Consider the following 18,914-nt stretch of genomic DNA (forward strand, 5'->3'; position numbering starts at 1 on the left):
ATTTAAATCAAACTTCAAAAAACATCGCTAATACTTTTTTTTAGAAATTATTAGTGATGGATAAATTTTTAGTGAAAGGAAATCAGAAGAGGCAAATTGATAACAATGAGCTTGGAGAAAATGACAAAAACAAAAACGAGCAACCATCAACATTAGAAAAAAAAAAAGAAAACATGTTGTCATAAATATGATGATGATTATTTGGTGATGGGATTTTTGTATACTGACAACCAAGATTGTCCTCAACCTTTATGTGTGGTATGTGGTTTAAAATTGCCGAATGAATCAATAGTGCCAAGTAAATTACAGCTTCATTTTTCTACGAAACACGAGAATTTATCGTCAAAAATTGTGGAATATTTTAAAAGACTGCAGGCCTCTACTACACTGGTGTGCAGAACTTAAGGACCAGTCATGTTTTCACCTGTAGCTTCTCATAGGAGTGGCCTGGATATAGGAAGAGCATACCAAAGAACCTCATGAGGAATAGAAATGATGAAGGAAACAACAGAGACACAACAACGGAAACAAAATGATACAGAGGGACTTTATTCAAAAATGGCAACATAGCACTGGCTGCTATGATACAGATGCATCACTGCCAAAGATGGAAGAAAGGGAGGAGATGGTCCTCAGTAGGAAAATTAATGTTGACCTAATGTCGGTGCAGGCTTTGCACCGCCTTTCCATACTTAGAATAATGTTGTTGATAAGTTCTTGCGGTAACATGGTCCATTCCTCTGTTAGTGCCATCTTCAGCTGGTGAACATTTTACAGTGTACTGGCTATTGGGCAAACATTCCACCTTTTGTGGAATTGCCTGGCCATAGTAAACTGTGCAGTTGGTTTGCAATGGATCCTGCTGTCTGGTGTCGGTCCCTCTTGGCCTAGGAGTATATAGTGGTCATCATTGGGCATTATTTTTCGTGGACGACCACCACTGGTCCTTTGAACAGCTGTACCTGCTGTTATGAAGGCCAATCATGCATGTGAGATGATGCTATGGGCAATACCGAACTGTGCAGTTACACTCCTCGAACTTCCCCAGGTAAAGTCATCCAGATGTTGTCTACTGCCCATTTCGTAGCTGCTAAACTGCTGCTTTTATCTGTTTATGTGAGCCCTCTCATCACAATTCAAATTTTTACATGTGCACTAGATTTCTACTGTGAATGGTCACAGTTATGCAAATTGCCACAGGCTGTTTTGTTTGCTTTTGTGGTTGTAACCTTTAGAAATAGTGTTGGTCCTTAAGTTTTGCATACCAGTGTAGAAAACAAGGTACAGAATTTTAAAGTATGGCTAAAATATCTGATAAAGCTCAAGAAGCTGGCTATTTAGTAGCCAAACTGGTGGCAAAAAAAAAAAAAAAAAAAAAGAAAGAAAGAAAGAAAGAAAAATCTGACCTGATTGTGGAAATTCTGATTTTACGAGCGTATCGGGTAATCGCGAAAAGTATTTTGGTAGAGGAAGTTGGAAAAAAATGACAGTACCACTTTCGAACAGCACAATTAGCAGCCGTATAAAAAAAAGTCCGATGATATTGAAGAACAAGTTGTTCAACATATTAATAATTTTGGGCGATTGGGAAAGCCAATTGGGAAATTAATAGCATTTGTCGAGTTTATCGAAAACCACACAATTTTTTTGTTGTTGTTGTTGTAAAGAAATCATTGAAAGAACAACCAACCAAGATATTTTCGAAGTAATGAATAATTATATCCAAAAGTGTGGTATATTATGGAAGTCTTGTGTCAGTATTTGTATCGACGGTGCGCCCGCGATGACAGGAGCACTAAAAGGATTTGTAAACTTAGTAAAATGGCACAATTCACATATTACAACACACCATTTTAGACATAGACAAGTTCTAGTAGCGAAGACAGTTGTACCCAATTTAAAACTTGTACTTGATCAAGTGGTTAAAACGGTCAATTATATCAAAATTAGACCACAAAAAAATATGTATTTTTGGAAAATTATGCGGGGAACTGGAGTCTGATCATTTCTCTTTAAAAATGCATACTGTACTGAGGAAATGTAATTATGCATATGTACGAGGTTGTGTTGGGAAATGCTCATATTTATTTTTCACTGGAGCAATTAGAATTTTGTGATTATTTAAGTGATGAAATTTGGTGCTGTAAATTAGCTTTTATAGCAGATTTATGCACAACTTCATAAATTAAATATCAGTATGCAAGGCTTACAGGAAAATTTACTCACTTCGACTGACAAGTCGTTTGCCTTTAAAGAAAAGTTGAATACAGGCAGTTCTTGCTTTGAGTTCTCAGGTTTAAGAGTGTGTTCCCCCCCCCCCCAAGTATCAACAGAATCGAAAATATGAATATTAATTGCAAAAATTGAATGTTAAACATTTGTAAATACTGCATTCCAAACCATGTGCATAGCTGTACAATACAGTGTACCCCGCTTTACGATATTAATCAGTTCCATCGTATCGCTAAAATATCGTAGTGTGAACCCAATAACACATTGTTTTTTGGTAATTCATTTCAAGGTCTCGGAAGTTAAAATTTTCGCTGTATAACTAAGCTATTTATCTCTCTAAATTGTCATTTTTAAGGTCACGAATGTGGCCTTTAGGCCATATAAAATTGTATTAGTTACCAATTCAAATCATTAAAATGCACTACACTTTGATAATTATCATATGTTCCATTATAAGAATCGATTTTAAATGCCTTCGTGATATTTTTCTAAAGCACATTTCTGGAAGTCCGCGACCATAAAACAATAAAGACAATTTGCACTTTCTGGTTTACTGGGCTTTTCTGTTACTGCAAGCAATTATAAACGGGTAGTAAACTCTATCTTCTTGCATTTGCGAAATTACCGATAGCTGCAACTTTGGTTTATTACATTATTATGGTGAAATGTGTTTGCCCTTTACTGAAATCTTCAATCATATAAAAAACAAATAAATTTTCAGAATCTTCTCTTATTATTATTATTATTATTATTATTATTATTAGCCATATTTAGGAAGGATAGGGTAGATAGAAGGGGTGGTGGGGTAATGCTTCTTATCAGAAGCAGCCTGAGTGCGACGATAGCTTTCCCGGATTCAGACATTTCACATGCTAGTATAGAGTCTGTATGGTGTGAGATAGTTGGAAACAAAGGTATAATGCGAGTAGGAGTAATCTACAGACCAGGTGATTGCGAAGATTATGACAAAAGCCTCTACATGCAAATGGAATGGGCAAGTAAGCGTCAATGTCTTATTATGGGTGATTTCAATTTGCCTCTAATTGATTGGAGTAAATGGGAAGGAAACTTGACATGGGGAACAAAATTTTTAAATCAACTAGATGACCTGTTATTTGTATCAACATGTCAGGGAAAGTACTAGAGAAAAGAATATCCAAGACCTCATCATCACACGTGAATCAGATGACATAACAGGGCTGACAGTAGAGGAACCAGAAGCAGGAAGTGATCACGGAGTTCTATGGTGGATGATGACGAGAGAGGTAGCAGTAGTTAAAGGCAAAGGAATGGGTTTTAATTTCAGAAAAGGAAATTACAATGCCTTAAGGTACTACATGGCCTTTATTAACTGGGTAGATATTGCGCAGAGAATGAATACAATTGAACTGTGGTACGCTTTTAAAACATTAATCACAGATGCCTTGAATGCATATATACCATTAAAAAAATACTCCACGAGAAGGGTCCAAGTTGGATGAATAGTGAAGTTGCCGCATTACTTGAGCAGAAAAAGGTGACATGGAAAGGTTACAGAGCAATAAAAAGTACTGAAGCCTATAACAGCTACAAGGTAATAGAGCCACAGTAAAGGTTCGACAGGCAAAGGCAGTTTATGAGAAATCACTAGCAAACAGAGCAAAGAGGGGGGGATAAAGAATTCTTCACATATATAAATGCCAAGAAGAGCAGGACAAACCAGATCGGACCTTTACGTAAGGGAAAGGGGATAGTAATAAATACACCAGCTGCCGTTGCAGATGAACTCAACAGTTATTTTGCATCGATATTTACAAATGAAAAGCCTTTTGTGGCAATGGGAAATTGTGGGAGCGAAGTTAAAAATATGTAATTAATGATATTGAAATTTCGCAAGATTATTTAATGAAAAAACTTTTGAGCCTTACAGACCAGTAAGGCTCCTGGAGTTGATGGAATATACCCTATAATCTTAAGAGAGGCGGCAAGCGAGTGCATTGAACCATTGAGGCTAATTATGGGAGCATCACTAGACTCTGGGGAGATTCCCTTGGATTGGAAAAGTGCAAATGTATCTCCCATACATAAGGGTGGCTCTAAAAGTGAAGTTGGAAATTATCGACCTGTCAGTCTGACTTCAGTAGTAGGGAAAATCATGGATGCAATGATCAAGGGTGGAATTCAGGATCATTTGGATCGAACTGAAATTCTCAAGGATACTCAGCATGGTTTTGTAAAGGGAAAATCATGTTTAACAAATCTGGTTCGCTATTTCGAAAGGGTCACTCACGAGCTGGATTTAGGGAATAATTTCGACATTGTTTATTTAGATTTCAGCGAAGCTTTTGACACAGTCCCACATTAGCGGTTGGTTGCTTTATAAGCTGGAACAGGTTGGAATCACTGGGAAAATCCTTAGATGGATAGAAGGATGGCTTCAGGGCAGGAGGCAGAGGGTTGTGATAAATGGCTATTCCTCAGATTGGGTTGATGTAAGAAGTGGGGTTCCCCAAGGATCAGTATTAGGACCACTGTTATTTTTAATTTTCATAAACGACATTGATGAAGGGATAGAGGGCATGATGTCTAAATTTGCAGATGATGTTAAAATTGGTAGAGTAGTTAATGATCACTGTCAAGCTGAGCTTCTTCAGAGAGACCTAGATAGACTTCAGGAATGGTCAGAAAAATGGCAGCTGTGCTTTAATCCAACAAAGTGTAAGGTATTACACCTGGGAAACAGTAATCCCAAAATAACTTATTCACTTGGTGGAGTTCAACTAAACCCAGTACTGGAGGAAAGGGACTTGGGTGTTAAGATACGGTCAGACATGAAATTCTCTGATCATTGTAAACAGGTTGCAAGGAAGGCCCATGGTGTCCTATCGATTATCTATTGAAGTTTTGCAAGTAGAGATAGGGACGTGATAATCCCATTATATAAGGCTTATGTTAGACCACACTTGGAATACTGTGTTCAAGTATGGAGGCCGCACCTAAAGAAAGACATCGAGCTTCTTGAAAGGGTGCAAAGAAGGGTGAGATCGGCAAAAGGGTGTCCTTATGATGAAAGACTTCGAATATGTGGGTTGCAGAGTTTGGAAACTAGACACCTTAGAGGAGATTTGATTGAGGTGTTTAAGGCTCTGAGAGGCATCAGTAAAATGAATGAGGACAACATTTTCAAGATTATAAATGATGCTAGAACTAGGGGACATAAATTCAAGTTACGGGGGGGGGGGGGTTGGATGTTTAGATTGGACTGCAGGAAGTTTTATTTTAGCCAGCGAGTTATAAATTACTGGAATAAGTTGCCTTCATGGGTGGTAGAGGCCGACAGTTTGGGGAAATTCAAAGGTCATCTGGATAGTACTTTCGGGTAAGGGAAGCGCATAGGATGATAGGTTTAATTTCCTTTTTATTTATTTTTTATTTTTTTATTTATTAATTATTATTAATTAGTTATTTATTTTATTTATCTATTTATTTATTTATTATTATTTTTTTTATCATTGTTTTGTTCGGATTTTTTTTTGGCTGGTGCAGCATAAGCCATAGGCTTTCTTGCACCATGCGGCCGTTACTAATACTAATATAGTGCAAGGAAGCCTGAGGCCTATGCTGCACCAGCCAAAAAAAAAAAAAAAAATTCTGAATTACCCAGAGAGAAAACACCAGAAAACAAAGAAAAAGAATTCCTTTTGTTTTAAGCTTTGTAAACTTGTTACTCCTTGCGAATCGTGTTAGTTGCAATTTGTGTGTGCCGTTAAAAAATGCTTATGCATGCAATCGTGAAATTTATAATTAAAAGAAAAGATTATCTTGGAAATAAACGCCTCTTGAAACATTTCTGAAGAAGACTCCTCCTTATGCAACAAGCCAACGAGTGCCGAGCCAATAATGAGTGATCAATGAGTGTGCATTTAGTTGATGATGATGATGAAGAATAAATATTCTTTAACATTTGTAAGTTGTAAATAATTTCTCTATTATTATAATTTGCTTACTTTTACAGGCTACGTTTTCATTTCTTTCTATAAATCAATCATTGTTTAAACATAAACTAATTAGCATTAATAGAGGCATATGATGCAAGAAAGCAAGCTTATGCAGCATCAGCCAGAAAAAAAAAAAAAAAAAAAAAAAAACTTCCACTTCACCCCTTCATGAATTCGAAATACCTGTCCAGCTGAGCCTTAAATTTATTTAGGCCATCAACTTCCACAACAAGGGATGGAAGTCTGTTCCACCAACCAACTACCCACTGGCTAAAGACAAATTTCCGGACATCTATCCTACATCTGTCTTTCCTCAATTTGAATTTATGCCCTCTCAGGTGATTATTTTGAGCAAGAAGCAGAATCCCATCAGCGTTGAGCATGCTCAAACCATTCAAGGCTTTATACACCTCTATCAGATCACCTCGCCGGTGCCTAGTCTCCAGACACTAATTTGAAAAACTTAAGCCTTTCTTCGTAAGAGCACCCCTTTGTTCCATTCACTAATCTTGTTGCCCTTCTCTGTACTCGTTTCAGCATCTCTACATCCTTCTTGAAATGAGGCCTCCAGACCTGTACAGTACTCTAGGTGTGGCCTGACCATTGCCTTATACAATGGAATAATCACCTCCTTATCCCTGCTGGAAAAATTCCTGTATACCATTGATAAGACACCATGAGCTACTCTTGCAGCCCATCTACACTGCTCAGAGAACTTCATATCTGCCTGCACAACCACCCCCAGGTCCCTTTCATTCTCTACCACTCTCAGTGTAGTATCACACAGTTGATACGTTGCTTTGAGGTTGCTGTTTCCCCTATGTAGTACTTTACATTTGTGAATGTTAAACTTCATTTGGCACCTCTCAGCCCATCTGCTCAACCTTTCCAGATCCTGTTGCAGCAGCATAGTGTCAGTAGTGACCGTAACAACCCTGCCAACTTTTGTATCATCTGCAAACGTGGACATTAAGCTTGATATACACTCATCAATATCATTTATAAATACAGAAAACAATACTGGACCCAATACTGAACCCTGAGGGACTCCACTAATAACATTAGTCCACGATGAGCAGTGTCCATTGATTACCACTCTCTGTCTTCTCCCCCTCAACCACCCCTTTATCCATAGCAGCAATTTGCCTCCAATGCCACACTGCTCCAATTTGTGCAGCAGTCTTCCATATGCAACAGTATCAAAAGCCTTTCTAAGATCCAAGTATATAATATCAAAGTTATTCCCTGCATCCAGTTCTTTTGTGACTGCATCATAGTATCCAATCAAATTGGTCAGGCAAGACTTCCCCTAAGCAAAACCATGCTGTGTCTGAGCTATAACTGAAGTCTTGTCTATATGATCCTGCAGTGCTTCTTTAACCAGTGCCTCCATTAATTTTCCTGGAACAGAAGTTAAACTAACAGGTCTATAATTACTTGTGTCACCCTTTGATCCTCCTTTGTGAATTGGGGTCACATTTGCACATCTCCAGCCCATGGGTACTTCCCCTGAGTCCAAGAAAGCTCTCATAATTATGGCTAAGGGTTTGCTTACTTCCTTTGCTGCTTCCTTTAATATAACTGGATAGATCCCATCCACCCCAAGTGCCTTTCTTGTATTTATCTTCAACAATTTCTCCTCCACTTTACTCTCAGTTATTACAATATTCTCTAGCTTACTGCCAGAGTTGAATACACCTCTGGCATTCCCCTCGCTGAACAACTCCTCATGTGTGAATGTCGATGCAAAATATTCATTCAGTTTGTTAGCTACCTGAGCAGGATCATCAACAGTTGACCCATCGATAGCAAGTGGACCAATCTGATTCATCCCCTTCCTTCTAGAGTTTACATAAATAAAGAACTCTTTGCTGTTTTTCTTTGCATCCCTTGCCAAACATTTCTCGTAATCTGCCTTCGCCTGCCTAACCTCCTTTGTAACTTGGTTACAGATCAACTTGTACCTATCATAGGCTTCTGTGTCACGTGTTAATTTGTATGTATCCCATGCATTTTTCTTGTCTGCCATAAGTCTCATTAGTTCATCTGACATCCACTTAGGCCTAAACCCTGAACAATATTTCTTAGTTGTTATGTAAAGCCTAGTAGCTTCCAAGATAAGTTCTTTGAATGCTTCCCATTTTGAATTTGCTGTTGGTAACATCATCAGTTGGTCCCACTGTATATAATTTAAATACTGGCTCAGTCCATCGTAGTCACCTTTACAAAAGCAATAACCCTTCACTTTACCCCTAATGGTAGTTACCTCTTTGAGTAAATCCCACTTCAGCACACTGTGATCACTGCCACCTAGTGGTTCATTTACCTGCAGATTCCTAATGCATGAAGAATCACTACTGATAATCAAATCAAGAGTATTACTCCCTCTAGTTGCCTCCCGAACATGCTGATGTAGAAAACAATCATCCAGTAAATCCACAAAAGCCTTGCTAGTGTGTGAGTGACCAATCCACAAATTCCAATCAATATCTGGGAAATTAAAATCCCCCATTATAAGACTCTCTGATTTACTGGCCCACTCTATTTCCCCGTACAGTTTCTTATTATACTCATCAGAGTCATTAGGCCTATAGCACACTCCTACTCTCAATTTTGATCTCCCAATGCTTATGTCACACCAAACTGACTCGACACTGCACTGTCCAGCAATGTCGACTGGCTTCACTTCCTTGGATTTTATGTATTTCTTAACTAATAGCATAATCCCTCCTCCCTTCCTATCCTGTCTATCCTTTCTGTAGACATTGTACTCCCCAAATTCCAGTTCTGCATTCCTTATATCTGTGTGACACCACGTCTCTGAAATCCCCACAATATCTGCCTTTGATGTTTTGAGCAATACCTCAAATTCATCAAATTTATTTACTAAACTCCTAGCATTGGTGTACACGCAAGTATACATGCACCTGTTCTTTTTCTTAGCTACCCTAACACAACCTATGTGTTTATTTGTACTCCAATGATTCCCAGCAGTCTCTGAAATATCCTGCATCTTATTTTCCAGGCTGCGGCTCATTCCAATAGAAGCAGTGCAAGAATCACTTTCACCTCTGCCAGTGGCTACTGTTAATCTATTAGTCCTTGTATCCCCCCAATCTAGCAGTTTTCAAACCCACCTAACACTGCCTCGATAGCATCAGCAAACATTCTTGCACCCTTTCTGTTTAAGTGTATCCCATCCCTGTAGAAGCAGTCTCTCCTGTTAACAAGTACAGACCAGGCTGAAAAAAATTCTACCCCTTGAGCTTTGCACAATCTTTCCAGGGCCGAATCGATCAACAGGGCTCTCATCATATACTCCCTCCTATCGTGTCTAGGCAGAATTGCAAACACTTTCAAATTCAACCCTAATTCACGGCTTTTTTTCAACAGTGACCTGTACTTGTTAAGTAATTTCGCCGGTCTCCTACTCTTAATATCATTAGTGCCACCGTGTACAACTATATCACCTTTTGTGCCCTTAAAAGATGATATCCGCTGTACAACGTCATCAACCTTTTCCCCTGGCAGACATACCCTGGTCCTGTTCCACCTATTCTTTTTACAAAAGCAAGTTTCCCGTTTCCCTGACAATAGAGTCACCAACAACTACTAGTTCCTTTGGGACAAGCGCATTCTGCCTTGCGGGCTGCAGCTGTGTTGCGTGATGACCAAGTGCAAGCTCTGGCATTGGTGTGGGCAGCTGAGAGCTTGATGGGCCCCTCACTTTTAATCCTTCGAGGGCATCGACCCTGTCCTTCAAGCTCTCATATAGGCCCATAACAATGCTGAGTTGTCGCCTGATTCCTTACACCCCTTGCATTGTGCACACACAAAGAAATCCCCCATGGCAGTGTCATGTCCTGTACCTGACTGCTCCACAAACATCAAGCAAATAGTGCATTTTAATAGGCTGTGATTCAGAGGGCAACTACCCCCCCTCAGTTCTCCCCTGAGCCACAGCACTCCCATTAGCTTGAGCCTTTTGCTTTGCTGCTCTGGTCTGAGTCATGATTTCGATTTAATTTCAATAAAATTTCAATTTTAGTACAAAATTAAAACCCCAAACTTATATCCCAACACGGTTATAATGCTATATTTATGTTTCAGTATCGAGTGTTATCTACGAAATCCCTTTATATAACTTCCGTATCAAGTTAAGTATTAATTATTTATTTTTTACTAATTATTTATGTTACGTAACCCAAGTCGTTATGTGTATAGTTAAAGGTACAATTTAATTGACAATGAAGTTCAACAAGATTAATTATCTGATTAATTGACAATATTATGTACTACACTATACTATATTAAGCTTATGCTATCTATTTCGAGATATTATGTATTGCGTAACAATGGCGGCTATTTAAGAACGGTAAACACGTGGATTTGATACCCTTTCTGATACTAACTAATACCTATAAAATCTCTATCTAAGTTACTTTAATCTAAGTATCGTAAATAGGAATATAAAGCTACTCTAGAAAATAAGTTAATATGCCAATTTAAGCTAATAAAACAGAAAATAATTCAGAAAAAACTTCTCTGTTCCAGGAGTGGCAAAAATGTACGTCCGCACAGGCTACTGTTCTCGTACTGATTACTGCCATTTAATCACCCTGTCAACCTTTTTACCATCTACAAATTTAGGCATTAATTCTGATATACCTTTATCATTAATAAATATAGACAACGTGGAGCTGGCACTGATGGTGGGATTCCACTAATAACATTAAGTCCAGGAAGAGCAGTGTCCATTAATAATCACACTGTCTTCTCCCACTCAGTCATCCCTCTATCCATAGCCATAACTAGTCCTTAATGTTACCCTGCCCCAACTTGTACAGCAGTCTTATGTGTAACAGTATCAAAAGCTTTCCCAAAATCCCAGCATATGATATCAAAAATACTTTTTTCATCCAGTTCCTTTGTTACTACATCATAGTATCCAATTTGTTGGTCAGACAAGGTCACCCCTTAACAAATTCATGCTCTTCCTGCAGTCTAACTGCATTTCTGTCTAGATTGGTTCTGCATTGCTTCTTTCACTAGTGTCCCTATTATTTTCACCGGAAGAGAAGTCAGGCTAACAGGTCTGTAATCTCTGATGTCATTCTTTGATTCTCTGTTTTAAATTGGGGATACATTTATGCATCTCCAGTCCATAGAGTTCCCCCCTGAATTCCAAAGATGCTCTCATAATTATGGCTAATGGTTTTCTTACCTCCTGCTCCCTCTTTTTATATAATTGTATAGATTCCATGCAATTTAATTGCCAATTGTGAGATGTTTTTAGTCATCTTTTTGATCATGAGATGTAATCAGAAAAGTTTAGTGACTGACTTTATATCTTGAAATTGCAGTGTCAGAAAGAATTGACTTGTTGTATTGAGTAGATCATCTAGGCTTAGTAACACAAATCATACATTTATCTTCACTCAATCTGAATTAGTATGCATTAAATAGGTGTTTTGTGTTTTGCCATATTTTAAAATGAGTAATTTTATTGAGCAGTGAAGTTGCATCAGATTCTAGTTTTAAACTAGAATGAAATAAACCTACAAAATGTTAAAACAGTTTACAGAAAAGATGCAGTATGTCATTCAAAGACTTTTCAGTCGTTTATAAAGTTTTCAGAGTACTGCTTACTGCTTGTTTTAATCGATGCTCTGGCTATCCTTCAACTTCAAAAACCAATGATCTGTTTGCTCGTTTTCATGTTTAACTATGTTTGAAGTTTCTATTAAAAAGGTTGTTTCTTATGGGATGTGTCAATTTAGTTTTAACACAAATATGGAATTGCAAAATGTTTCAACCAAATTTGTGCCTTGCATCCTCACTGATGGTCACAGAGAGGTTCTCACATTTCACGGTCTACATCAGTGTGCTGACCCACACCTTGATGTTTTTTCCATTGTTACCAGTGATGATACCAGACTGGGAAAGCAAAACTAAGAGAGGTGCATTATGGCCACAGAAGCCAATGTGCCAACAACTAATAAATAACAACCAGTGATGATGTAAGAAACAAAGGCTGTCCTTTCAGTGGAAGACCTGTCTTCCCAAGAAAGCAAGCAATCTCAATCAAATTTGAAGATTATATTTATTGTATTTTTGACTTAAATGTTTGCCCATGTTTTTTTTTTTTTTTTTTCTTTGTATAATAAAAACTGCAACAAAAATCATCTCTTCTTGAATAAACTTACTTATAGTATGGATAGGCATAGTGCATGTACAAAAACAGTTCAGCCATGTGAATGCTTTTCTTTCATAACATGGAAGAATTTAATACAAGAAAACATTTTGAGATTTTTTCATTGCTTTTAAAATGAACAAAACAGCACCAACATTTCGAAATAGTGTTTTTAGTACATCTCATTCTCAATATAGAGTAGTGCAAGGAGAGACAAGTGTTGTCTCATATTTTATTGAAGGCAGTTTCTTATCAGCTTTAGCTTTTAAAAAAGAATTCCCTTCAAAATTCATTTCCTAGATGTCAAGAAACATCTTTAGAGCAATGTAAATGATTAGAGTAACCATTTTAAAGATTTTTTAAGAACATTGCAATCAACATAGTGATAAGATCAGCTGTTAACACCTATTATATACTATTTTTCTTCCTGAAAAAAATTTAAAATAATTCTTTTCACCCATCTACCTATTGAAATCACTGCACCCGTAAAATTTCATCCACCAAAGGGCCTACAAAATAGAAGTTTTTAGAGTCTGTAAGGACTTTAGTCTTGCCATGTTCCTAAGCCTCTCCCATTGTCTACAGTTTTGGTCAACAGGAATTTTGTACACATTAAGAATTGTGTTGCCAGTGTTGGATTTTTTGTGTTTTGAACTTGCTGTTCATGTTTAAGTTAATAACTGTTAATAAATACTAAGTAATGAGATTTTAATTATTATTATTTTAATAAATAACTAGCGGGCTCGCTTTGCTTGCCAACCCCCATGCATGCTTTTCTACGTAATATAGAGATTTAACGCAGTAAGTCATATCTTTTCTGCGTAAAAGACACACCTATTGAAACTTACCAATTGATATCTAATCTAATCTAATCTAATATATAAAATAAAATGGAAAGTGTAAGAAAAAAACTAATAAAATTGTGTGAATGTTGAGTGAATGAAAGTTATTATTAATTGCATGTTCTATCTTGTCCTCTTCACTGGACAGACTGATGGCTATGCAGGCCTTCAGGGGCCTCATGTTATCTAAGCTGACACCATGCTGTAGCTTTTTTCTAGCTGGCATGGTGTGGGATGCTGATACTGGCCATTAGAGTAACCCCCGGGCCAGTGTGGAACAGGACTGCAAAAAGCTGTTGTTATTTGGTTTTTAGGAGCATTAGCAACTAAGGCCATATTGCTCTGGGGATATGCGGTGGTCATTCTCTGACCTTTCCGCATCCTCCGTATTTGGTGGTCACGGGCTCAAATCCCGGTCTAATCAAGAAGCGTGTGCTGCTGCTCCTGCCCACCTGGCTACAGAGGAGCCCTGCAAAAAGCACACTCCACCTTAGGAATCTCTTTCCCTATGTTCTTTTATTCCCACCACCTGGTGTGGTTGTCTCCTTCCCCCATCCTGTGTGGTCCTTATCACCTTTTGCTTGGTAGCTCACCCTACCACCCAATTTCAACTCCCACCCTATGGACCAGGATGGGCATCTTGTACCAGGGGTTCCCTTACTGTCTCCCCTTTTAAATCTGGCTAGTGTCTCAACACTGCTCCCTCTGTGCTCTACCCCTTTTATCCCACTCTCTTCCTATCTCCCCATTATCTTTTTTTCCAATTTTTTTTTTTTTTTTTTGGGCTCTCCTTGGATGCCCAAGCTACCCTCAAGGTTCACCCCGCCAGAGCTTTCTTCTCTCCTAATGTGTCCTGGCCCGCCTCCCCATGGTGGTGACAGAAACTGGGGTTAGTGGCTCTCCACAGCCTCCCAGACTAAGTGGCCAGAGAAACAACACAACCCACACTAATACTTCTCAAAATATGCACCAACACACACCGTGGCCTTACACAGAGTAAAAATGTGGAATTAGGGGACATTCCCGGTGCCAGGGGTGCATTATCCAATAGGCAAGAAAGACATCTGCCTAGGGCCCCAATCAGAGGGGGACCCCAAAATCACCGTTTAAAAAACTAATTGCTGTTTTTTTACTAATATTTTTAAGTGATTTTTATTGGAATCCAACTTTCTACCTGAATATCGATGAACTTGAAGATTAATCTGAAAAGTAAGTTTTCTTCAAAAATGGTTTTACCGATTTTGATGAAATTTTACATTTAGTTCTTCCATACAAGGAACCAGTGCCCCCGACAGCCTTATGCGTTAGGGTGTTCCCATATAGAATGCAGGTGCCGATTGTCTGGAATTAGCAGTGAAGTGCAGCTAAAGCTTCTCACAGGCTATGATAATAATTGAAAGTGGAAAAGAAAAATATTTTTGTAAACGAATTTGAAAATTTTCAAAATAAAGATTCGAATTTACAACATGCTGTAAATCTTTTAAAATCATTGTCATTATATACAGTGGCAGAAAAAAAAAAAAAAAAAACTGCATCACTTTAAAAAAAAGTAACATTTTTAGTAAAACGTATAAGATATTTTTTGATTACAGTCATTTTGTTTGTTGCAAAGCAAAGGTATATCGTCAGATAATGCTTCTATTCCACCAGACAGTAATTGCATGGTATTGCATCAGCCATTTCTATAAATACAGCATTGGAAGGATACACATGCTCATTAGTATCCTGTTTTGCAGAAGTGTAAGCATGACTCTATATATTCAGTTGACACCAAGAAAAAGTGTGTAGTTGTTGCTCTGTCCCAAGAAGGGCTTTCTATGTGTGCTATCGCTGATAAAATAGGCTGCCACCAGTTAACAGTATCCCAGGTGCTGAAATTAAAGCATGAAACCGGTGATGTGATGTGAAGTGAGGACCTGGATCAGGCCATAAGAGAGTGATTAATCCTTCCCAAGATCGATATTTGAAACTTTAATCGCAATGCTAGTGCTCCTGATCTAAAACTGGACTTTGAGATGGTGTTGAAACAAGTGCATGAACTATCCAAAGACAGCTTTCAGAATGTCTTTGGATAGTTCATGCTCAGATAGTCAGAAAGCTTAATGTCCAAGTTTGCAGATGATACAAAAGTTGGCAGGGTTGTTAAGGGCACTACTGACATTATGCTGCTGCAACAGGATCTGGAAAGGTTGAGAAAAGGGGCTGAGAGGTGGCAAATGAAGTTTAACATTGACAAATGTAAAGTACTACATATGGGAAACAGCAACCCCAGAGCAATGTATCAACTCTGTGGTACTACACTGACAGTGGTAGAGAATGAAAAGGACTTGGGGGTAATTGTGCAGGCAGATATGAAGTTCTCTGAGCAATGCAGACAGGCTGCAAGAGTAGCTCATGGCGTCTTATCAATGATATACAGGAATTTTTCTAGCAGGGATAAGGAGGTGTTATTCCCTTGTATAAGGCAATGGTTAGGCCCACACCTTGAGTACTGTTTACAGGTCTGGAGGCCTCATTTCAAGAAGGATGTAGAACTGCTGGAATGAGTACAGAGAAGGGCAACAAGGTTAGTGAATGGAACAAAGGGTTGCTCTTATGAAGAAAGGCTTATGTTTTGAAAATTACAGTGCCTGGAGACTAGGCACCGGCGAGGTGATCTGATAGAGGTGTATAAAGCCTTGAATGGTTTGAGCATGCTCAATGCTAATGGGATTCTGCCTCTTGCTCAGAATAATCACCTGAGAGGGCATAAATTCAAATTGAGGAGAGACAGATGTAGGATAGATGTTCGGAAATTTGTCTTTAGCCAGCGGGTAATTGGTTCGTGGAACAGACTTCCATCCACTGTTGTGGAAGTTGATAGCCTAAATAAATTTAAGGCTCAGCTGGACAGATATTTCGAATGAACGGAGGGGTGAAGTGGAAGTTTTTTTTTTTTTTTTTTTTTTTTTTTTGTCTGGCTGATGCTGCATAAGCTTGCTTTCTTGCATCATATGCCTCTGCTAATGCTAAATGCAATAAAATTAATTTGGTTGTCGTGATTGCCATTTGCATGATTTCTGATATTTCCATTAATTAGGCATTTTACCCTTTGGAAAGATATTTACGGCAATTAGTTATATCAGGCGGAGTCTTTTTATTGGATTTCATTCACAGAAATATATATCCCATCTAACAAATGCATTTCGAACATTTTTGAAACCCACAATGCAGTGCAAAACACAATATTCGCAAATTCACAAGTGATGCAGTTTTTTGTCCACCACTGTAATTTAATAAATACTTAGTCCGATGACATTGACACTAATGTTTTTAAAGAATTAATGCATTTTATACATTTTGCAAAAAATGAAAATTTATATTCACTTTCTTTAATGTACAAAGCAATTCAAGGAGGACTAATATCGACTTTTCCTAATGTGAACATATTTTTAAAAATATTTTTGTTAATTCCTGTTTCGAGCGCATCAGCAGAACGATTGTTCTCTGTGCTGAAGAGTTAAGAATTATATTAGAAATTGACTTGGACAAGAAAAATTAAGTAATTTGTATTGAGAATGATATCACAAACAGGATTGATTATAATTAACTGATATACAATTTCTCAGTCCAAAAAGCACAAAGTCCATATAAAGTAGTATAAAAATACTTATTAGTTTAAGTGTATGTATTATTTCTGAATTATTCTTCTGGATTAGATAGTTTTCATGTTTCATATAATTTTTTTTTTGTTGTTACAATAAAATGAAATTTAAAATGTTCTTTATTAGGTTTTTCTTTATATGGTGGCCCTCAAATTCCATTTTGCCTTGGGCCCCATGAGGGTATAACGTGCCCCTGCCCAGTGCTGCCACACAAAAAAAGAATATATCACTCTGATCGACTTTTAATCAGGAAATGACCTATGTTATTATTTACCTGTGCATTTGTAGTATTTTCGAGGTCAAATAAATATCACTATGTAATTATTTACCTGTGTTCACATAGGTCACTTCGGAAAAGGCCTTTTGCTTTGAGTTTCATAATACATAAGGAATATTGTTGCATCCAAAAGAGCAGGACTAAAATATTTAACTGAAATATTTACAAAATACTAAACTACTGTGTTTACAAATATACACTATTCATTAATATACAAAAAAACATTACAGTGGAACAGCAAAGCACGTGCACGAGGTTGTCGAACATTATGGAGGCACTTGTCAATAATTAATTGCATTTGTAGTGACATAATTGGCTTGCCCTCTTCTCGCATTGGCTCGAATAAATATCACTAGGAGGAAAACTTTTTTATGTATAGAGAGATAAAAGTAGGAAATCTGAAATTTTCCAAAATGCATACACTTTTGCTGGTTTTCTCTGTACTGTATTGTATGTTTTTGTTCCTTAGGATTTTCTCCCACACAGCTACTTGGGCCTCTGCCACATCCTAGTAGTAATCTAGTTCATACAGTTTATCACATGTTATATCAATAGAATTGCATGTTTACATTTTGTGCATGCTGTTTACATGATTTACATTTTATTTGAACTGAAAAACTCAGAATAGTTCTGGGGTGGAGCCTCTGCTTCTGCTGCCTGAGATTAGCTAATTACAGCCTTGATTGAGAAGGTCTTTAAGAATCCTTCCAGTCTCTAATGAGATTTGAATCCAGCCTTCTCCAAATGAGTGACCAGCAGCAAAACCACTACAGTATATTGTCATAATGAAGTTAAGAATTTTAATATTATTGTTAATCTTGTTTATTGTTCCAGTTTAAATGGTGTATTTTTATTTTTCCCCACAAATTATCAATAAATTGCAGTTATCTTTTTGTTTTTCTAACCCAGGCATGAGTACTGCTCATGAAGTAATTGCTGCTGCTCATTGTGGACTTAAAGTCTTTGGACTTTCCTTAATAACCAACTTATGTATTATGGACTATGACTGTGAACAAGAAGCTAATCATGAGGAAGTGCTTAGAGTTGGTGAGAAGCGAAAACATGATATGGAAAAACTAGTTTCTTCTTTAGTGCAGTATTTTTAGATTTCATTGATGAAATATCTGGTTATGTTACTTAAAATTCAGTGTGCATATTTAAGCTTATCTAAAACTATCTATTTAAGCTTTTATGTATTTGAACTTATCTAAAACCTCAGTGTTTATATATATATACTATATGTACAAATTAGTTTTAATAAAGAATGCCTAAAGATTTAAATTTTATGTGATAATTAATCAGTAGTTATTAAAAAAGTTAGAAGATTGCACTTAGTGAAGAAACTAGAAACTCATGTATGTAATTTTGAACTGTTTTTGAAATACATGCAAAGAATTGGTGGGGGGGGGTTAAGTATTTAAAAGCCAATTTTAGCCATTCCAGTAATCTGTTCTTTTAGGAGTTTGTTTGTTTGTGTGTGCGCATATGAAGAATAATTATATCTAAAATAACTTTAATTTATCCAAAATGGATCATTTGAAGTTTTTTTACCATAAATATGAAAAATAATTTTATAAATACTGTACCATTATATATTTCATTACCTGTAATGTTATTACAATAATCAGCTGTAATATATGGCATCACATATCAAGCAGTAATATATATATATATATATATATATTACATAAAGTTTTAATTAAAACATTTTTAAAATGAAGTAAAACTTTGTCTTAAGATATCCATATA

At 37.1% G+C, this 18,914-nt stretch overlaps 1 protein-coding gene across 1 annotated transcript in view; it reads left to right on the plus strand.

The window, feature by feature from the left end:
• Positions 1–18,568, plus strand: part of LOC150089923 (purine nucleoside phosphorylase-like) — a 131,573-nt gene extending 113,005 nt beyond the window's left edge. Inside the window, exon 7 of the mRNA XM_090368900.1 lies at positions 18,075–18,568. Within this exon, the coding sequence (XP_090225026.1) occupies positions 18,075–18,271 (197 nt within the window). The 3' untranslated portion in view covers positions 18,272–18,568. The remainder of the gene's footprint in view (positions 1–18,074) is intronic.
• The last annotated feature ends 346 nt before the right edge of the window (positions 18,569–18,914 follow it).

Source organism: Mastigoproctus giganteus, chromosome 2, assembly GCF_048544385.1.
Source record: "Mastigoproctus giganteus isolate SK-2022 chromosome 2, ASM4854438v1, whole genome shotgun sequence".
Lineage (NCBI taxonomy): Eukaryota > Metazoa > Arthropoda > Arachnida > Uropygi > Thelyphonidae > Mastigoproctus > Mastigoproctus giganteus.